Source organism: Pelodiscus sinensis, chromosome 26 (assembly GCF_052426305.1).
Source record: "Pelodiscus sinensis isolate ZL-2025 chromosome 26, ASM5242630v1, whole genome shotgun sequence".
NCBI classification, from domain to species: domain Eukaryota; kingdom Metazoa; phylum Chordata; order Testudines; family Trionychidae; genus Pelodiscus; species Pelodiscus sinensis.
In genome coordinates, this window is record NC_143077.1 from 19779233 (window position 1) to 19801880 (window position 22648).

General features: G+C 44.8%; 1 protein-coding gene across 12 annotated transcripts in view; it reads left to right on the plus strand.

The window, feature by feature from the left end:
• The window catches only part of HIVEP3 (HIVEP zinc finger 3), a 403526-nt gene that overhangs the window by 304899 nt on the left and 75979 nt on the right, over positions 1–22648 (plus strand). For 8 of the 12 annotated variants that reach the window (XM_075908749.2, XM_075908748.2, XM_075908757.2 and 5 more), the window contains 3 exons: positions 945–1009; positions 8466–14097; positions 18175–18320. In XM_075908749.2, coding sequence (XP_075764864.2) covers positions 9001–14097; positions 18175–18320 — 5243 coding nt within the window. In that variant the 5' untranslated portion in view covers positions 945–1009; positions 8466–9000. Of the gene's footprint in view, positions 1–944; positions 1010–4480; positions 4620–8465; positions 14098–18174; positions 18321–22648 lie in introns of all 12 variants that reach the window. The other 4 variants (XM_075908754.2, XM_075908759.2, XM_075908758.2 and 1 more) reach the window with 2 other exon arrangements.

A 22648-nucleotide genomic window follows, 5' to 3' on the forward strand; every position in this document is an offset into this window, starting at 1 on the left:
CCCCCGGACCTCAGCTCAGGCAGGCTGCTCATCCTCCGGCTGGGAAGCATGCCAGGGCTAGGGCGGCTGCTGTCAGGACTTTAGGTGGTTGGGGCCGCCGGGTATGGGGCCGTGCTGCCTGACGCTGTGGGGGGAGGAAAGGGCTGCCAGTGCTGGGGCTGCATGCCCTGTGCTCGAAGAGTGGGGGGTAGGGGACCACCCACCTGGCACTGAGATGTGGGTGGCAGCACACCACCCATGTGTCCACCCAGCATCAAGAGGCAGGGGAAAGGCTGCAGGGAGGGTCTGCAGGGGAAGGGAAAGAGGGTCAGGGCGAGTCTCCCCAGGCCTTTCTCCCACCGCCCATGGCAGTGGTGTTGCTGAGGTGTCGGTGAGGGCAGAATTTAGTCTGCAGATATGACTAAAGGAACCTCAGATTCCAGAGGGAATGTTTAGAGCTGGTCGTTAGGAAGAAAACATCTCTCTGCTTGAATGCAGAGCACAATTTGCACCTGGAAATGGATTCCACTTCATTTACGCGGCACCAGAGAAGAGCTCAAACACCACCTCCTCCCCCAGGCTAAAGAGTTTAGGGAAAGAGCTGTGGGATTGGAACCGCGGCGCTGAATTGTCAGGCTGCACCTTCTAGAGCCGTGCTCTGCCTAATGCCGGTGCTGTGTGGCTGAGGTAAACAAGGCTGTGATTTCCTGCATGCTGTCACAGGGTCGGAAGGGGTAACCCCGGCTGATGTGCTTCCTCATGAACACACACGTTCAGTGCACCTGCCGAGTGAGGTAACCGTGCCGCCAGGGACTCCTCCAGCTGTTGGGACTGGGTTTGTGTACTATTTCTGTCACCAGGCAAACTGCCCCATCACGGCTCCTGGTGTCAGTCCTGGGCTAGCACTGCTGAGATGGCATTTTAATACAGTCATTTAATAATCACCGTGTGTTCTTGCTTTTCAGACTGAATTAAACCCTGGGCAAAAAAAGGAAGCACCCTGTCAACAATACAGAAAATCTGTTCCACTGTAAGCAATCTCTGTTTTCTTTTCATGATTTAAAATGAGCATCAGTGGAATAATATATTCTGCCCTTCATCCTAAGCAGTAGCACTTGTGTTTCTAGTGGGTTGGTTGCTTTAGCTCTGCTCTGATATTTCTAACCTGCATTTGGGAGACATTTGCCAAATAAAGTTGACCAAGAATATAACTAATTCAACATTACACTAGCTTCTTTTACTTGTATTGCTGAGTCCAGTCACAGAGAATAATGACAGAAGCTGTGCTAATGCTCACACAGATGACTGGTTACATTATGACTCCCCTCTTGGTCACAAATATTTCTCTCTGAAAGTCTGTGGCGGCACATCCTCTGTTACTCATAACTATGTGTAAGCACTAGTGATCACTGACATAGAGTGCAAGATGCAGAGAGCTCAGTAGTTACAATTCCATAGTGTTTAGGCCTAGCTCTTGTGTTGCTTTTATGTGGAAATACCTTACCATGTTTCATAGGAGAAGATCCTGTTGCCCCATATTTTGTTATATACTTGGAAAGAACTAATTGACCTTCTGTGAACTTCATTCAGAAGCAAAGATTGTTTGTTATGATTCCTCAGTGGGGATACATCTAGCAGCGGCAGAGTTTCCACTGGAAGAACTTCAGACTAAGCAGGATGGACCTTTCTCTAATTGAAACAGACCCTAATGTATGAGAAAATAATTCCTTCTCTGGGGCTGTTCCTGACAGCTGAGTTTTGTCACCTACTGTGTTTTGAAGAGCGAGTATCATTAGGGCTTTTGGCTTAAACAGACCCACTTATAAAAGGAGACAGGTTGCAAGTTTTCATGTATCACTGTTTCAGAATAAACTTGATAACCAAAGCCCCCTCTCTAAACCAGCCAACAAGCAAACCAAAAATAAAACAAAAGCAGCATCCTCAAACTAAAGAGAAAACAGTCTGGCTCCTTCAAAGGTATTTTTAATGACATTCCCATCCCGATCACAAATCAGCCGATAGCTCTCCTCATGCTTTCTGTGGGTCTCACCGCAGGTGATGGAGCAAGCACCTTGTCTGGCTGTTGGAGCACACACATGAGATGACATTCTCCTTTGTGCTGTGGGCACGGCAGGGGGCATAGGTGCTGTATACACCCTATTTTGAACACTTAATTGAGTTTGTAGTGGTTTATGGGCCTTGCAATTTGCCCTCTGCACAGGGGTGTGTTTCAGCCACACTCGGGGAATATAGGATGCAAACAATACTTTTATAAAATGCGTGGGTTGTCCCATTGAAGTTAGTGGGGGCTTTGTCACTGACTTCTGCAGTTTGTCACTCTGTGTTCACTATTGCTAATAAAGCAGCAGATTTCTCTTCAGATGTACCCATTCTTGCTTTGAGTAAACTTCTAAGAAATTATTTTATTAGGGAGTTGCAAAGATCTAATGCAGCCAGGCATTTTTTCAGATACTGAAAATGAATAAAAATAGCAGCCCTAACCCTGACTTTAATGCCTATGTTTCATAGTTCCCCAGAGATGTTCAACATTAGCTAAGACTAATTGAGGGAAGACTGAAAGAACTGGGCTGTTGAGTTTAGAAAATAGAAGACTGAAAGGGGACATGATAGCAGTTTTCAAGTATCTAAAAGGTTGTTATAAGGAGGTGGGGGGAAAATTGTTCTCCTTGACCTCTGATGACAAGACAAGAATGAATGGGCTTAAATTGCAGCAAGGGAGGTTTAGGTTGGACATTAGGAAAAACTTCCTAAGTGCGAGGGTGGTTAAACACTGGAATAAATTGCCTAGGGAGGTTGCAGAATCTCCATCAGTGGAGATATTTAAGAGCAGGTTGGACAGACATCAATCAGGGATGATCTAGACAGTGTTTGGTCCTACCATGAGGGCAGGTGATTGGACTTGATGACCTCTCGATGTCCTTTTCAGTTCTAATATTCTGTGAAAAAAATGAGTTTTGATGAAAGACATGGGTGTCCTCAGTTTGCAATATTCTTAAAGATTTGTTGATGTAGTGGCAATATGGTGTTCTATTTGCAGTTGGGTTGGAAAATCGCAAAGGGAGTGAAAGGAAATTGACCTTGTTCCACGGGAGAAAGCAAGAGATATGGACAGAGTTTGGGGTGAATGTAAAAGACTGGGAAGAAAGAGGGGGCTGCTTTTCCCAGAAAAAGAGGGGAGAAAATAAATACAAAACAGATTGACCAGCACACCGAGATCAGGATAAAAAGAGCGTGGCATGGAGATGGAAAGTATATGTTGATACATGGAAAGAGAGAGGGACAGTAATTTGTAAGTAGGACTAGCCAAGAAAATAAATCTGGTCTGATTTCTCCTTCCACTGTGAGTACCTTGCTCAGGAAGTACAAAACAGCCACGTTCTAGCCAGAAGTAGCCATGGGACTATTTCCCTTGTGTATGGGAATTCTCTGCTGGTGTTAACCTCTTCCTGCATTGGTCACCCCTTTCCTCTGCTAGCATAAGTACTGTGTCAGCAGACGAGAACATGAGGGAACAGAGCTCTGCTACATTTCTTCTCTACTGGCATAAGGTAGAGCAGCTTGTCTAACTTTACTCAGGGCGAGACAACGGAAACAACCAGCGCCAGCTCCCGAGAGGCACCCGTCCCCCCACGACTTTATTCTGTGCTAAGCAGAATTCAGACAGAAGGGAAAGCCCCTTACTTTTAGGCTAAAGGAATTTGTTTCAATTATTTTTTTCTCCTTTATTTATTTTACTTTCCCAGGAGAATTATAATTCTGGGGAAAGGGAATCCATTTTAGAGCTTTTCAGTTCTGTTAACATTGCCAGCTACTTTAGATATAGTCATTCAGTAACTGAAGAAGGTAGAAAGCATCCTAAATTTCTCCAGAATTGTCCATTGATTGGGGTTTTTTAACTACCATGCAAAGAACACTGCTGGAACAGCTGGCCTACACTTTTTCATTGGAGGAGGCCCAAGGTGGCATTTAGGTTGACAGAATTAATCCTCTCAAAACCCTTCCCCCGAACCATAAAGGTGTCACAGAGTTGTGATCATAAGAGAAGGCAACATGCTACTTTTTTTTTGGGGGGGGGGCGGGATGTCACAAACTGCTGTAGTTGGTGTTTTTAATGCCTGGGTTTGAGCTTATGGAGGGTGTAGAGAAATCATAGCTTCCTTAAAAGTCTCTGCTTAGATCCATTTCCAGCAAACTACAGTGGTAAGAAAAGGAAGGCCAGACCATTTCAGTCTTACCTTACTGGTGTATTAATTTTTAAACAAAAAGGAACATTGTCATCTACAGAGCATTTTGTAATCTTGTAGCCCCAATGTTAACTAAAACACAGAAATGATGCTGAAGTTGATTCTCTTCATTGGAATCTAGGGACTTAGGTCTGTCACATCCCACGTTCTCCTCTCACACTCCTGTGATCCATCTGTGCATTATAAATGCAAATAGGACTAGCAGCTAGTGGCTAAATTAATGTTCTATTCCACAGACTACTGCTGGCATGAGGGCACCACAGAGAGGCAGCTGTGTTGAAGCTACAATGCACTGGTGGAAGTCTAGGAATGACCCCACAGCAGGGTACTTCTTAAGATTCTGACAAGCATGAAAAGGACCTGTGGTAATCAAAGGTGCAGCCAAAAATGAGACGTGTTCTGCCTCAAGCTGACTGGTCCTAGCTGGTGTTAGTCAAGATGTTTCCTGGGAGCCAGGCCTGTTGAAAAAGCTTTTAAAATTATAATTAAGTGCTCCTCTCAGCAATAAACTTTTGAATAAAATAAGGGATTCTTTCCAGCTTGCTGATTCAAGCCTGGCGGGTGCTCAGAAAATGATGGAAGGGCATGACGCTCTAAGACAGACATGAGCAGTGAGGGGAATCCGTGTGTAGGCAAAAGCAAAGAGGCCTCAAATCTTTGGAGAGTTGCGACAGGTCCTGTCCAGCCTAGAAAGTGAGGGGGTTGGATGTTTTGAAAAGTGTGCCAGCGAATGCTCTTCACGCAGTGTTTAAAGTGTGCGAGCAGCCTATGTGAACGGTGTGCAACCTTTTCCAGAACAAGCCAGCTCGCTGCAGTGCACACAAGGACCCTGCCACGTTTTTCAACCCCACTCATTAAAAATGACACCTCGTAAGTTTTTAAAATCACAGTTTTGTTTTCTAGCCTCCCTCATAGAGACAAAGAGTTGGTCAAACACAACCATCAGCTACGCAGCCAGTTCCCCTGCGGAGCCTCACTGCTGTTATTTCCACTAGTGGTTTGCGATCTGTGGAGCGGTACTCTTAGTTACATGGGATGTGGAGTCCTTGTACTCCCATCCAAGATCCAACTCAGCCCCGGTTACCCCATGCTCTCACTTATCCATCTGGGCAGCATCGAGCACAGAAGTAGCAGCATTTAGAGTAAAATATTTTATTAAAATCAGCTGAATCCTCTTGTTGTGCAGCATTCTTTTCCACAGGCCATCTTCACTCTAGAGCTGAAGATTCACACTGCACAACGTGGAAATGCTGAGGGATTTCCTTTTTTCCTTTCTAGTTCACTATACACTCGTGAACACCTCCCCTCTTCCTCCCCCGGGTATAAGCTGGCTTTCTAAACAGCAGTGTCCCCTTATTCCTCCAGACCAGGGTGTCTCCTACACTGCCCTGCTTGTGAAAGCAGCACCTTAGCGCTCCCACTCAGCCATTAGCATGTGAAAGCACACCTAGCAAAGTTACACGAGTGCTCTCCCAGCCACTCATGAAGTGTATACACAGCGACACCCACAGATACCCCAGCCAGAGACTTGCATCCCTGAGATGTATATCTGATATGATTCTCTTGATCAGCGTAAGCTCATTAGTTTGTTGTTTCATTGAAGAAAATGGTCATGCCACAGCTTTTGTTAACCTGAGTAGAAATTCCCGTGGACACTTTTACCAAAAACCATAGTGGTTGAGATAAAATATTTTTAAAACAAGTTTATTTACTGTGGAAAGGTAGATTTTAAGTGAGTAGAAGGCATAAAAAGTCAGAAGTGGTTACAAAAGGAAATCAAATGATAAAATCACACTCTAATTCCTAAACTTTACTCAAAAAAGTGAAATGTGAAGCATAAAACTTTCTCACCGCACCAAGCTTTGCAGGCAGTTTACAGCTCTTAGTTTGCAGGGTGGATCCCCTTCCAGTCTGGGACCATTCTTTTAGTTCAGGGATGCTTCTTTGTGTTTCAGAGGATTGTGCTCTGTGAGTTGATTGGGGGCTGGGGAGGAGAGGTGATTTGGGTGTAGAGTGTTCTCTCTTTTTATACCTCAACTCCTGTACTGGAAAAACTCTTGTTGTGACATGGGGTTTAGCCAGTCCTTCATATGAATTGCAAGTTCTTGCGTGCAACTTCTGTGGCCGTGCAGCTTTTCATTAAAGGTATTTGTTCGCTGCCCTTCTTTACCTATGAGGGACTAGTCAGTTGGTGTCTCCCAGACTCACAATATGTTTCAATAACAAACTTATCGCAGACTCTCATAACTCTATAACACTACTGATGCACAGATTTTAACAGGACAATGGTGTTCAGCAAATTATGACTTTTCAAATGATTATGACTTTTACCTCACAACACATACTTTCTACAAAAATATGTTCTAGCCCCATATACAGATGGTGAATAATGGGGTATTATTTTACGGTACAGTGTGTCACAATGTACTCGCCCGTTGTTCCTACTTAAGAAACACATGCTTGTTTCTCACAAAATATTGGCCATCTTCCATTCCATCTGTGAGAAACGCTGCTAGTTCAATGAAGTCTGAACATGTCTTGCCAAACACTTTCCTTAGTAGCTTTGGTTTGTTGATCAGTACCAGGGGTTAACAGAGTCTCATATCTATAATACCATTAATGCAGTTAACCCCAGGGACGGGAGAGAATCTCAGACATATGCTCCAAAACAGCTGTATTATTCCTTACAGTACTTTTAACATGATGAAAGCGTGCTCAGATAAGTTCCTACCTTACCCTGAGATGAACATGTATCCATTGCAGGGAGGTAGAGTTCATTGTTGCCACAGGCCCTCATACCTGGAAGACAGGTCCATGGGTTTGCAAATAATTCTGAATTACAACAGGGTTCTAGATGAGAATGGGGATCAGAAGCAATGGCCCTTCAAGTATCAGAGTGTCATTAAGTTGAGAGATGTCCAGGGCTATGAAAAGTGTGGCACTTGCATGGCTTGGGTGACTACAGTAATGACAAAAAAGGAAGTGCGGTGTCCCCACCTTTATGAATCTCACGGCAGTTCTCCAAGACTGTGTGAATGTCAATTCTGATCATGTATACAAATCTGAGAATGCTGTACACCAGTCAAGCTCCAGTTTTCAGAAGTGGTCATCCCAAACCCATGCTGGGTTGTTAAAACGGTAGGCACATAACTCTAGCATTTATACACACAGTGCCAATGTGGGCAACCCCATGTTTGAGATAAGGGTATCCTACAAGTTGACTCCCTGTCATAATGCATTAGAAAAAAATGATAAACTCAGGGGGTACAGAGGGATGTAAATTAGACACTTTGAAATTGCAAACCCGGGACAGGATCTTTCGAAAAAGGCTTCTATTTTTGAAAGAACCGTGTCTAGACTGCGATTCCACTTTTGAAATAACGGTTTTTCGAAAGAGCACCATAACGTGATTATGCAAATGAAGCACAGGAAATTCAAATCCCAGCTTCATTTGCAATTTCGAAGTGTCTGATTTACATCCCTCTGTGGATGTAGTCTAGACACACCCAGGGAGTTTAAGTATAGGCACACAGGCAATAAAAATAAAAATAAAAACCTTATTCTGTATGGTTTTGTTTACACACTGCTGTTACGAATGACACCTAAGATTACTGCAACATTAAGAGACTTAGAAGGAGAGAGATTTTTTTCTATTTTTCAGTGTATTTACATGGTGCATGTGGTAGCACATGGTATGTACTTAGTTCAAGGGTTTTCTTTGTGTAGTCCATTAAATTAAGTAGGAAAAATGTGATTGTAAAACTATTAGGGGCTGCGCCCTCTGTTTGCTACGCTTGCTGAGAGAGCCTGTCGACACTGATGATGTGATGACGTCATTCTGTCGCCCGCCCGACAAGAAAAACTTTTTTATATATAGAGAGAGAGATTAAAAATGTCAGCGGGTGTCATATCTGGAACGAATTTTTTTTAATACCTTCACTAGATTTCAAGTGGTTTGTATCCTTCAAGCTTCAGTTACTGTTACCGTACCTGGTTATGCATGCATTGAAAAGAGAGTAGATTCCTGAGTTTTCACAGCAGTAATATTTAAGTTTGCATTGTCACTAAAATGTTTAAAATGGTAGGAATTAGTTAAATTACTGTGGATTTTATTTTGTATAGTATGTTTGTTATCCTCTATAAACATGTAACTATTTAATTGATGAAATCTGAATGACAAGTAATTTGTGTGTGTTTGTGTCTTGCTTGATGTAATTACAGAAATGTGGGGAATACTTTTCCGAGACCTTTGAACTCAGTAGTGGAAGAGCAGGAAGACACAGGGAACACACACCATTCAGTATTATTTTACTTGCAAAGGAAAACGATGATTATGAGATGAGCACTAAAGTCTCAAGTTTTCAAAAGTTTGCATAACAAACAAGAGACACATTGTGGGTTGCTTCCTGACTTTGAAGGCTTGCCACTGTCAACTGAAATAAAATGGCAAGATTTAAAGCCTTAACCAAGTTCACAAGGAAAACATTCGGACTAAAAGTTTTGGAAAGTTTTCTCTCTTTGAAGTAGTTTGTCATGCATTACCAATGTGAACTTTATTGACCTTGAAACATTTTTTGAATCAAATAGCAACTAGTGATACTTTAGTAAAATCTTAAATCAACAATCATCTCTTGGTAGCTCCAGCTTCATAACAAATGCAGGCAAAATAGGGAATCTACAGAGGAGACCTTTATTATTTGTAAATGAAGCCTGCCAAAACCTGCCCAAAATAGCATTCAAAGACCCTTTTAAGGTCATGGATCCTGAACAAAGCCAGAAAAGCACAAAGAAGACGGAGGAAAGTCCCAGAAAGAGGCTTAGCAAAGGAGAGGCTTTCCAATCCAGTATTCTATCTGCATCTGGGTACCAGGGCAGCTCTGCCTCTTCACAAGCAACCCCTCTGTGTGATATTATATCGCAGCAGCACTTTTCTGGCTCCTTGCCGATTCCAAGAGAGGAGTCTCAGGAGAAAACTGGACATCAGAAGCAAGCCAAACATTCCTCTTTTGAGCACTCTCCCCACGTTTCACAGCTTCAGCAGCATCCGCTGTCACCAGCATTTATGTCTCCTGGAAAGCCAGAGCAGATCCTTGAGGGGCCCACATGGCAGCTAGTCGATCCAGTAAGACCGGGTCCATCTGGCTCCTTTTCATCACCTGGGCTTCATCCTCATCACAGCCAGCTCATACCTTCCCATTCATCAGTCCTGCCTGCGGAGGACGTGTCATCTGTTCAAAAAGTCTATATCCCTCGACCTTCCCAGGTTTCCTTAAAACAAACAGAGGAAGTGCACAAGAAGGAGAAGAAACCTCAGAAGCCAGGCAAATACATTTGTCAGTACTGCAGTAGGCCCTGTGCAAAGCCAAGCGTACTCCAGAAACATATCAGATCACACACAGGTGAGCGGCCGTACCCTTGCATTCCATGTGGCTTTTCTTTTAAGACTAAAAGCAATTTGTATAAACACAGGAAATCTCATGCTCACAGAATAAAAGCGGGGTTGGCCTCAGGAATCGGAGCAGAGATGTATCCTTCCAGTTTGGAAATGGAACGGATCGGTGGGGAGGAATTTGAAGAACCTACTGAAGGAGAAAGCACAGATTCAGAAGAGGAGACAGGTGCAATGTCGGGCCATTCATTAGAACTATCACCCAGGCAAAAGCACACCCTGTTATCCAGTAGTTTGCATAGTGTAGGAAGCCAGGGTTCCAGCCATGATCGGTGTTCATTATCCCATTCCAGTATGTCTCAGTCTCTCGAGGACAGCTCGCAGTTTGTGGAGCCCTCATCTGATCATGTTTCGAGCCATAAACCAGAAGATACACATACTATAAAGCAGAAGCTTGCACTCCGATTAAGTGAACGGAAGAAGGTGATAGATGAACAGGCCTTCCTTAGCCCTGGCAGCAAAGGAAGTACAGAGTCGGGCTACTTCTCGCGATCCGAAAGTGCAGAACAGCAAATCAGCCCACCAAATACGAATGCAAAGTCTTATGCAGAAATTATTTTTGGGAAATGTGGGAGAATTGGGCAGAGGACAGCAATGTTAGCTGCAACCGCAACCCAGGGGTTTCCACACATGTCCCCAGAAGATAAACCTAGCATGGTACCATTGTCTGTGCCTAGAACACAAGTAATTGAACACATCACTAAACTAATTACAATTAATGAAGCTGTGGTAGATACCAGTGAAATTGACAGTGTGAAACCTAGAAGGAGTTCTTTATCTAGACGTAGCAGCATTGAATCTCCAAAGTCTGGCATATACAGAGAATCATTTCAGTATGACAGCAAGTCTGGTTCCAGTAGCCAGTTGAATGCATCAAAATCATTGACATCCCACAGTGAAAAAAGTAAGCCTGAACAATCACCTCTGTTATCACTTCAGCAACCCCACAGTGCCACAGAGACCGTGCCTCTCCTAAGAAGCCACTCAATGCCTTCTGCTGCATGCACTATAAGCTCCCCTCAGACCTTCAGAGCTAGTTATTCATTTGACGACCGCATCATGGAATCTGACGTCTTAAGCCGCAGTCAAGTGTTTTCTTCACACCCTCGAATGCTAAAACGACAGCCAGCTATTGAGCTACCTTTGGGGGTGGAATATGGGCCAGAGGAGGTAAGCTCAGTAAGCAAAGAAACCGTTTCCAAACCTACTGAAGAACAAGAAATCAAGGAAAGTGATCTGACCAGAAAGTCAAGGAAGGGTCCGAAAGTTAAAGGCTTCATCTATGAGTGTAATATTTGTGGTGCTCGGTACAAGAAAAGGGATAATTATGAAGCGCATAAGAAATATTACTGTTCAGAACTGCAGCTCTCAAAGCCTCGTTCTTCCAGTTCCCATTCCTCTTCAGAAGTCGAGAAGAGTCTTGTGGACCCTGAGTCATGGCCGCAGATGATGCATTACAAGCTAGGGACCAGTTTAGAGCTTACTCCACTCCGAAAAAGACGAAAAGAAAAGAGCCTTGGTGACGATGAGGACCCTCCGGCTTTTGAGTTGCCTGAAATGCCCGCCTCCAGCATGAGACCTGGAAGTCAGTTCGCTAACCCACCATCATCAGAGGTTGCTTTGAACTTACCCCGTGAGTCCATTAAGTCACCAGCTGATCCAGGCAAAGCCATTCCGCTCACTGAAGTTAGTGCTAGTGCTGGCTTTCACTCCAGAACGACAAAGTCCGTTTCTAGCGCAGAGAGCAAAGAGAGAAGAAAAACCTCCAAAGAGATCTCTGTCATCCAGCATACGAGTTCCTTCGAGAAGGCTGACTCTGTTGAGCAGCTGAGTGGCTTAGAAGCAGAAGAAAAGCCTTTATCGCAGTATTCATCTCAGCCCACCGTGCAGCACAGTAGGCCATCTCATTCCCTGCAGCCAAAGCTGGTACGTCAACCCAACATCCAGGTCCCGGAGATCCTGGTCACCGAAGAGCCCGATCGACCTGAAACAGAGCCTGAGCCACCTCCTAAAGAGCCAGAAAAAACAGAGGAATTTCAATGGCCTCAGAGAAGCCAAACTCTCTCCCAGCTCCCTGCGGAGAAACTCCCACCCAAAAAGAAAAGGCTGCGGCTGGCGGAACTGACTCAGTCTTCTGGAGAGTCCAGTTTTGAGTCCGTCTCGCTGACAAGAAGTCCAAGTCAGGAAAGCAGTATTTCTCATGGCTCCTGCCACTCCATTTCGTTCGACCGTGAAGAGTACAGTAAAGCAGAGTCTGTCAGCCAGCCCTCCGAATTCCACCCTAAACCTCTTGGCATTGGCTCCCACATGTTAACGGTACCAAGCCACCATCATCATTCCAGGGAAATGCGAAGATCTGCCTCCGAGCAGACCCCGAACGTGTCTCATCCTTCGCAGATGTCAGAGCCCCGCAGTAAATCGTTTGACTATGGGAGCTTGTCACCAGCTTCTGCAGCACCTGGCCCTTCGGTTTCTGCCACTCCACGGGAGAGGAGGAAGTGCTTTCTGGTTAGGCAAGCGTCCCTCACTCGGCATCCCGAGCATGAGGCAGATTCAGCCCCAAAAGGAAAGCAAGAGACAGAAGAACTATTGACTTCTTCCAGTAAATCTGCCACCAGTTTGCCCCATCAGCCTACATCTTCATCGTCCTCCTCCTCCCATGCTGATAAGAGTCAGCCAAAAGACAGCCCTCCTCCTGTCTACAGCCAGCCATACACGGAGGCTCTGCAGGTTTTTCATCACCCCGTTCCACAGCTAGCGCTGCATGAAAAACAGCGTATGTCTCCCCAAGTCTCTCTCTTCCCTTTCCAGCACCTCCTGCCACAGCCAGGGCAGGCTGCAGAGCTCTTCTCCACTCCTGTGATGTCCGACATCCTCTCTGCTCCATTTCCTGTGCCGCCCTCTCTGTTTCAGACACCGCCACTTCCTCTCCACCAGGCTCTTCTCCACCCCGGCCAGCTTCACGTTGTCCCTCCACTAATGTCACACCCAGCAGAAGTGCCATTTGGGCAGCACCCTTCCTTCCTGCCTGTCCACTACCCAGGCTCCTCTCCACTCCCGTCTACGTTTTTTCTACCTCTGCAGCCTCCATTTGCTCTCCAGTTGCCAAGGGAGATTGGTGGCCATTTACCGCAGATCAAATCCAGTGTGTCTCCACCAGCAGGGACCTCCAGCCTTCCTCCGTGCACAGAGTACAGCTCCGACACCAGGCTACATCCTTTGACCCGCACAACCAGCCCATCAGCCCCAGACTCCACCTCCCAGTTGGGGGTTCCGACATGTCCGGATCCTATGGTATCACTTGTAGTCCCCGTTCGCATTCAGACTAACATGCCAACCTACGGGAGTGCAATGTATACTACGCTTTCTCAAATCCTAGTCACTCAGTCCCAGGGCAGTCCGTCTTCTATTCTCCTTCCAAAGTTCGATGACTGCCAGCCCAAGGGTGCCCTGGTGTGCAGCTCTGATGTTCATGGAATAGGCTTCGATTTGGCACAGATGATCACAGAAGATCAAAGAAGCCTCTTCCAGACTCCGTATCTGAGAGTTCCGTTACCCTTACCAGAAAGCAAGGGCTATATGCCACTCACCTGCTCATCAGAAAGCGTCCTGGGACTGGAAGGGGGCTCGTCGACAGTGGGTGGAAGCAAGCGGATGCTCTCACCAGCTGGTAGCTTGGAGCTGACGATGGAAACGCAGCAGCAGAAAAGGGTGAAAGAGGAGGAAGTCTCTGAAGTGGAGGAAAAGTTAGAAGTGGTGAAGCCACACAGTGCAATCGAGGAGGGGAAAAAGCAGGAGAAATCTCACTTTCTAGCAGAGAGACAAGGCCGGGTTGAGGTTGAAACTCCACCTACTTTGTCCTCTGAGCAATCTGAGCCAAAGGAAATCCCAAGTAGTATGCCACCAGGTGCACATTCGGGTGCTTCGGCTTTTGAGGCACTGGAGGACTACGCACCACAGGCGGGCAAGCAGTACCGAAGCAAAACCCCTTTAGTAAAGAAGGAAGACTCCAAAGAGCTGGTGGAGCAACCCCTACCCAGCCCCCCGAGCCCAGTACCTCATTCCGAGGTCACTCAAAGTGCAATGAAGTCTCGAGAAGGTACAGATCTGAAGAAGGTACTTCAGTTCCCCAGTCTCCACACAACTACTAATGTCAGTTGGTGCTATTTAAACTACATAAAGCCAAATCACATCCAGCAAGTCGACCGACGGTCCTCGGTGTATGCCAGCTGGTGCATTAGCTTGTATAATCCCAACCTGCCGGGTATATCCACTAAAGCAGCCCTCTCACTCCTGAGATCCAAGCAGAAGGTGAGCAAAGAAATCTATACCATGGCTACAGCTCCACGTCCAGAGACAGGCAAGCTTGTGCCGTCCGGCTCCAGGAAGCCCAAAATGACAGAGGTAAGAACATTTTGGCTTTCCTCCTATCTGTGAGGGGGGAGGCAGAAATGGAGGGAGGAGAGGTGGCGAAGTTAATTTAGCAGGGACTTCTTGGGGAACCTTTCTCATGCTGGTGAGCGCTTACCCGCGAAGGGACCGTGGGCATGCATAAGAACACGAAACACTGTTGGCCAGATGACATTGACAAATTTGCTGTATGGCAGGATATTCTATAGTTCAGTGTTTACTGGTCTAGTAATCAGCGCAGCAGGAGTGGCCACCTCCTTGCTTTGAACTACCAGCACCGATCACAAAAGATGGTATTTAAGTTTGCCCTGATGGCCTGGCTTAGCATTTGAATGTTTTCAAAACGATAAAAGTTCTCATGAATTTGTGAAGTGTTATCAAAATACCAAACCAGTATACAGCTAGGGATGCTTCAGGCAGTGGGTTCCATCTGTAAGTACCTGCCCATCCCACACCTGGGCACTTAACTCCCACTGGAAAATCAATGGAGGTTGGGCACTTAATGCTGCACCTTTAGGAACCTTAATACTTTTTGTAAATCTGACCCGAATCCCTGAAAAAGGCTAAAGGAAGCAAGAGAAACCTGTTTTATATTCATAACCAACCATGCCATAGTTATGTAAGTTGCATCACACAGGTTGTGCAGAGCTCCACTAACGTCAAGGGGGCCTGTCATCTGTCGATTGCCGCATGGTGCTTTCCCCCATCATGTTGATGGTGGGATGGGAGGGAAGATTCAAGAGCACAGTAGATACTACTTTCAGTCAATACCGAACTACATCAGTCCCTTTCATCCAGGTCACAAGTATGCAGATTAGCACACAGATTTGCTCTGAAGTTTTTGCAATTTGATACTCATTTCAACCCAATTTGTATTGCTGGATAGTTCATTTTATTTCTGAATCACAAAATGAACCCTGAAGATGGAATTTATCATAATGTCAGCTGCAACTGCTGCATATAAATATGTCTTAAAATAGACACCGCAGTTACCATATTTCTCTTCAGCACTTCCATCAGTCTCCTGCAGAAACCCTCAAGGCAGGATTTCAAGGAGCCAGGAGACACATAAAATGAGTGTTATAATAACAGTAACTAATATTTCACACTTGTTCTGCATCTTTCATTCCAAAGAGTCTCAAAGCATATTGCCCATGATGGGCCTCATTCTCAGCCACCTGCCCTCCAGTTGACTTTGATGAGAATTGTGCGTGATCACACACACATAGGGGAGTGCTTTTAGGCTAGGCCTGGGAGGAGCATCTAAACCTCAGGTTTAAAATATCTAGTGTCCCTGGAATCCTAGGTTGAAATCTGGACAGGAGGACACAGCTCAGTCCTCCAGGCAGAGATATATGTAATGACATGCAGCTCTCCCCAACAGGATTAAAGATCTTTTTGCCAAAACCATCAAAATAAACCCCAGTGGATATTAAAGAGATCATGGTGCATTTTGCAAGAGTAAGGGCTTTGCCCTGGTGTATCTACAAAAGGCACTTCTCTGCACTGTTGAGTTCTCTCTTAGATAATGGTCTCCCACTCCAAGTCCACTACCCTTTACTGGTGGTATGTATAGAATGTTTCATGATGAGAGGTCCTGGGGTGTATATGTAAAATAGGTTTACTGTGTTCAGCTGGGACATACTAAACTGAGACGGCTGCTTTCGTGGTGTGTTTTCTAAGAAAATGGTTTGCCTGAGTTTGAATTAGTAACTGCTGCTTAAATGGGATAGTATTAGCACAAATCCTGGAGGAAAATGGCTCTAATACCAAATAGATAGTGTTTTTCAATCAAATGTTCAGTAGGAAGAAAGTTCTAAAGCCTGCTCATTTAATATACCCGTTATTAAGAAAAATCTCCAGGGACAGTTTCCTGGCTACCCAGGTCAACACTAGCTGAATTCCAGTGGCCACAATCAGGTACCACAAGTTCAGACTTCAGTCCGAACCTTAGTAAATATTCTTAAAATTCCTCTTTATAGAACTATACATTGTCAGTTAGTACAGTAGAAAAGTTAATATAAACCAGAGGCTTTAATACCTGATATAAGTTACCAGTAAGCTGTATATTGCATACAGTCTTCATACTGGGCTTGATTTTTCAGTCTGAGTAAAATTTACCAAACAGGTGAAGTTTGAAGGAAGCGTTGGGCGCTCTGCAAATAGCTACATGACTAACTAAATTGCTAGTGAACAATGCACCCTTTTTCAATGATACACAATTATATGTTAGTAGAATAACCACTGTTTAATTTATTTTACAACTGTCTAGGGCCTTCTATCTGTCCATTTATGTCTAGCCCTTTCCTAATGCTACGTCTGTAATGGCATATATTGCCGCTGTTCTTTTACAAAAGATGAAACTGGAGCATAGAAAAAGTTAGGGTGAAAACTTGCAGAAAAGTTTCATCAACTTTGGGTGTTCACGTTGTGACCTCAGTCTAGGTTGTGGTTTTTGAATGTGGTGATCATCCCTGCTCCCACTGACCTCACTTGGAGTTTTAGGTTCTCAGCCCCTCAGAGCATGTCTACACAGGAGGGCTAAACTCAAAATAAGCTACTCAACTTGAGCTATGCTAGTTGCGTAGGTCAAGTCGAAATAGCCTATTTCAGCTCTTGGCGCTGGCCACCCAGCAGTTATTTCAAGGCAGAGCACTCTTCCCCCGACTTCCCTTACTCCTCGTACAATGAGGGTTAGAGGAGTTGGAGTAAGCACTGAGCATTTAATGGCAGTCAGGCCTGCCAATGCAGGGAGGGGGAGGCAAAGGAGGAAATTGCCCTGGGCTCGGTGATTCAAAAGGACCTGGGGCTCCCAACCGGTGCTGCTGCTACTGCAGCACTCAAGACTGGCTGCCCCTGGTCCCCCCCTTCTAGTCAAAGCCCGGCCCCCCAGGGAACATGGAGCCCCACTCCCACCTTGCCCAGGAGCCCACTGAGGCCGTCAGCCCCCTTTCCCTCTCTTCCCCAGTGGCAGTAGCCACAAAATGAAGGCGTCGTGCACTGCTGGGCATGCAGAGTAAATGTAACTCAGGCGAAAGCCAATTTGCTCTTTCACAACTTTGCGTGTGACGTGAAATAAAACGTTTTGTTAGCTCGGGCCTTTGCAATGCCCCCCCAATGCAGGGTCATGCGGCGCTCCTTCTTGTGGCATGGCGAGGTTCACGCGCAGAGCCTTGCTCGTCTGAGGACAGATTGAGTCCCATAGCACAGAACCAAGGCATAGACCCGCAGGGTATAAACACAGCGATGTACAGACTCATGCTAGTGGCATGTCATAGTGTGGTTGTCTTTGTGCGAGGGTCTCATGCTTGACAGTGAGAAGAAGAGAAAACTTCACTTTTAGAACCTCTTGGGGGAGAGAGAGAAGCAGGTTTTGTTGGCCTTATATCGGGCACTTGGCTAGCTCTGTTCTTCTTGAAAGGAAGTCGCTTTCAGAGACCAGTGGTTTCTACAAAGTTTAGAGGTGAAAATGTAGATTTTTGAAGAAAGAGACCAAAGTTGAAGCCGACCTCACTCGTTTTGCAATATTTCCTTTTTAGCAACGCATATACTGTCCGACTCTAGCAGTGAGTGCGAGGATATATAGGAAATAGTATTTCCAACAGTTGGAGCAGTGCATGGGGAACCTAGTCGGGTTTCTATTCCTAAGCCAGTGACCCTGTAGCATACACTTCACCTATCTATGCCTCAGTTTCCAATTTTGTAAAAGAAAGAGAACTGTACAGACCAGCCTTACAAGAGGAACATAATTCCTAAAATTTGTTAATGATGATTATGAAAATAAAATATGTAAATTGCTGTTAATTTACATAATATGTCTGTACTATAGTACATATTCCCAGCACTTAAAAGTTCAGTCTAAATTAGACATGTCGAACAGGGTACAAGAGCCAGAATTTGAGAGCATATTTGAAAATGCGAGTCCTCATTATTAGGTACAGTTGTCCTAGTCAACATCACTTGTGGTAGGCTGCCTTCTCAATCGGAGGGAACCCTGTGTATATGGTCTGTGTATTTGTTAGAGCCCTTTGAAATGTAATAAATGATTGTTTTGCTCTTTTGGGGAGGTAGGTTCATTTGCCTTCACTCCTTTCCAATGAAGGTCGAAAAGATTTAACTAGAGCTGAGAAGGAAGAGGATAAAAGAGGCAAATCAGAAGAAGAGGCTCCCGTATCCAAAAGAGGGGAGCCAGCCAGGATCAAGATCTTTGAAGGGGGGTAAGTATCTCATTTTGTTTCCAGACTTTTATTACAACCTGTTTCATAAGAGCTGATCAGCAAAAACAAAGTCAAGTCAGTAAAGGTGTGTCCAGTGGATATCAGCAGGGGATAGCCAGGTATAGACTGACCCAAGTGGTTCCCTTTTACTTTTCTACAGCCACTTAAATTAAACTGACTCTTGAGAATTGTATATAAGTCCATCTAGATTCAGTTTCTTTCCTGAGCTGGTCTTCGAGTTAGCAAGCACTTCATTAGCACCGCTCTGCAAATGGGTCAGTGAAGACAGTGGAAGGGTGGCAGATATTTCCTGCAGCTGTCTCTGTGGAGGAGATCATGGGATGGCACCATATTTTTAGTTCTTTTCAGAGTCTTCAGCTCAAAATGAAGTTCTTACTAGTTGCTTCCCTGAGTGATGACGGAATTGGAATGCTCTTTTCTGTTGCTAGGGGCTTTTTGCTGGGGAGTTGAAAGGGTAGATTGCAAACTGATCGATCAACCAGTCAAATAATGTCAGTTGACAGCCTATTATTTGTCCTCCATGGAATATTACCAAATATTGTAGCGAGAATGTCCTGATTTAGACAGCAGCTTGCCCTTTTGGATGGTGTCACTCTTTCATTTTTAGAACTTAATTTTACTGAGTGTTGCATTTTTCCTGAGTTAAAATGACTTAGTTAAGTAACTTATTTTTTGTAATTAGGCATAAGTGTCTAAGGCAACTCTTGCTAGTGACCATAAAATCTTGTTCTATTTTGTTACTGTTGTTACTAACCGATAAATTAGTGCTTTCAAATATTTTACCATTTTTTACATTATTTGACAATATTTGATTGGTCAATTGACCAATGGTTTTTACACAGGTTAAATACCCAACAACAGGATTGATTTCTCTACTTGTGTCGGCTCCCTCCCAACTCTGATGTAGTAGTTCCAAAGTAGTTCCAACCACAAACTCTAAATTTACTTCATAAACTGTTTTTATTTCATGGTAATTTGCCACATACTCTTGAAGTTGCTTAGTATTTCTGATTGTCTTTTGAAAAATAAAAATCAATACTCAAGTAGTACATCAATGAGATTCAGTTAAGACTCCTATGTCCTACATATTTTAAAGGGGGCAAAAAATACTTCCGAAGCTTGTAGCAAGATAAGTCAGTTCCGCTGAGACCTGGTGAGTCCTTTTGGTTTTGTCTGGTCGGAAAAGACTTTATTGTGTCAAGGGCTGTGGTTTTCTCTTTTCTGTTACCTGTAAGTTTGCTTTTCTTTTCAAATGTTGAATTGGCATTCAATAAATTGTTTAAACCAAAAGAGTAAAGAAAGGCTTAATGAAAATCTGCTACTAAGTTCAGTCCAAGCAATCCCCCTCTTGCTTAGATGAATGCCCCCAAATTTACTAGTCAACTCATCTTGCATAGATGTAGGCAGTGGCATTGAGAGGTAGATCCATGCAGTGAAGTACAAGAGAGCAAACATATAAGAACATCTCATCTTGATCTCTGTGGCTAGCAACTCCGCGTTGTTAACTAGCACCTTGCCGTCTAAGTGATTTACCAGAGTTTGGGAGGCAGAGAAGGGAACAGGAGCAAAGCCACGCATGGAAGATGCTGTGCAAATGCTCTTGTTCAGTGTCGGAATGAATGTCACACAGACGAATGTCGCTTGTGTTTTATTGTCTTTAAACACACGAAGCACCTCCAGTGCCCTCGTATTGGTTCGTCTTGGAATTAGGAATCTCAGAGGGAAACTTGTGTTTTGGAAGTTAGACAACTTGTTATCTGTGATCAAGCTAGCTCATAATCGGATGTGGCTGAAATTCACCCGAGCTTGCACAAGTCTGCACAGGAGTTTCTTTCCCAGAGTGGCCCTTTCTAAGACAGTTCTGCCATAAACAGAAGGGAAAAGGACACTCGGGGCTTAAGTAAAAGACCAGTGTTCTTCAGTACTGAGGAAAATCCAGTCTCCTTACTACTACTACATGTTTTCAAACATAACTCCCTTTAACACCCAAGACAGAGTAACTCTGTTTAACGTGCTCTGTGTAAGAATAACATTAGTGAATCCACACTCTTCTGTATAGAGAAGAGAAGATGACAGCTGGTTAGTGACAAGCGTAATCGCTGATGCAGTACATCAGAGCAGGGTGCTAAAATATTACCTCCAAATAACACAGTAAAGGGTCCTCTCAGAACTCTGATTGTCAGCCCGGGTAATGTGGCCACCAGAGATACTAGGGGACCAGTCAGTGTTTGGTGTCTAATTGTATCAGCACAGCTGTCGACATGCAATGATTCAGCTCCTTACACACTTCACATTCTTCTTTGGCAAAGTGACTCTTCTCAGGACAGTTTCTACCTGGGCAGGGACAGCTTTGGAGGGACTGCAGTACTGTATGCAGTGGAACCAGCAAGGTGGCTGTGGTCAAAGTGTGTGTGTGAGGGGGTGGAGCCTTGAGTGGAAGGGGCAGGCCCCATGGGGCTCCTTCAGCCATTTTTAAAGGCCCTTCCCTCACTGGCTTCTTGTGGGTTGGCCAGAGAGAGTCACTGAACAGCAATTCACGATGCTTCTCCTGCAAAAGCTGATCTTCCTGCCAGATGCTCGCTCCAGCTCCCTCTTCCTCTCTCTCCGGCCTTTTCTTTCTTCTGCTACCAGCGCTTGTCTCCCTCCTTGCTGCCGTTACTCTTTGGCTTCCCCTAAGGGGACTTTTTAAACAAAAACGGTCCCAAACCGAAGCCTAAATAAAGAGAAATAAAGCCTTAAATTGAATTAGCTGTTAAACCTCAGTCCAGGAGGAATAACAGCTAATTCGATTTAGGGCTTTAATTTGGAATCCCGTTTCACTGCCGTGTGTAGACGTGGGCAGTTACTTCGGGCTAGTCAATTTCTAAAATGGCGACCGGCCGGGAACATGCTAAGGAAACGGGGGATATTTAAATCCTGCACTTCATTTGCAATTTTGGTCGCCCTCATTAGCCTCCCTAGATCGAAGTAGGGGCTAGTGTAGACATACCCTGAGGCACATTGCAGTGGTTAGAACCATGACAATTATTTTTAAAGGTCAAGTGGACCAGTGCTAGTTTGGGAGCAGCGTCATGACTCCTCAGCGATTCTGTATCATCTTCATCTGTATTCTTTGATATTCTGGGGATGCGGTCCCCATTTTCAAATCTTACATCATGAAATTGTAGATTGCTCTTGACTAGGTTTGAAAGTGGGGAGTCTGTCATGGGAGGAGAAACCTGGCCTGCTTGCCCTGACCTCGTGTTCCCAAGGTGGAATCTAGTCTCCCAGGGAGGAGTTACAGTCCGTAAATGCTCTACTGCTTCCTGGCCAGCCTCTCTGCACTTTCACAGCACTGATCAATTTGTTTGTTGCACAAGTAGATTGCAAGGGGCTAGGGGCAGTGCTAACATCTAAGTCACTGAGAGCGTTCGCTTCGCTTCTACAAGACTTGCATGTGCAGCAGTTACTTTAGAAAAAGGGGAGGGCACAGGTACTTCCTCCAGAGAGCAGATACAAATGTGCTGACTTCTGTGCTGCTGTTAATGGTAAAATTTCATTTTGCTTTGTAGGAGGAGGGGCTTGGTATGGAACTGAGCTGCATTTTCCTTTCAGTCGCTCCTCTTTGAAAACAGTAAAACTCCAATGACTCCAGTTTAGTTACCTCAGCTGAAAAACTCCAGTAGTTTGACCAGATTCTAGGCTCGTTTACTCTGGTTTCAAGCCAGTGTAATTTCATTAACTTCGCTTGGGTTGCTTCTGATTTGCACTAGGGATTTAGTTGTAAGAAATGGTGTCTGGGCCAGCAGCTGATTCGATGGAAGTCAGAGCAGCTTTCAGGCTCTTGCTGAGGGTCACTCTTCCTGTTCTAATTCTTTCATCCAGCCTCCTTAGTAAAACTCCCCCCCCCCCACCCTCCCCGACGGCTGTAGTGTCATCCACCCTAAAGTCCTCTGATTCAAGGTTATTATTTCAGTCTAAAAACAGCATGCCACCCAGCACTCCCTTGAACAGATTAAATGTCTGAAAGAATTCAAAAGCCACTGGCTTGTCTTTCTCGCGCGGTACTAATAGTCAGGGGACTTACATGTGATTCAAACTTTTTGCTCCTCAGAAGATCCTAGGGGTTGAACTGCAAGATGCGCTGCCTGCTATCGCTGTCTTCTGCACCCCAGGCTAAAACTGTAGCTGAATTTGTTCACACATCTGCGTGAATCAGACTGTTTGGTCAGAGAAAGTTTCCTTTCAGACTAGGGGAAAAGTAGAAGCTTTGGGGCTGGTTTCTCGGACTTCAACATCACTACTAATGAATGGGCACATTTTTAAAA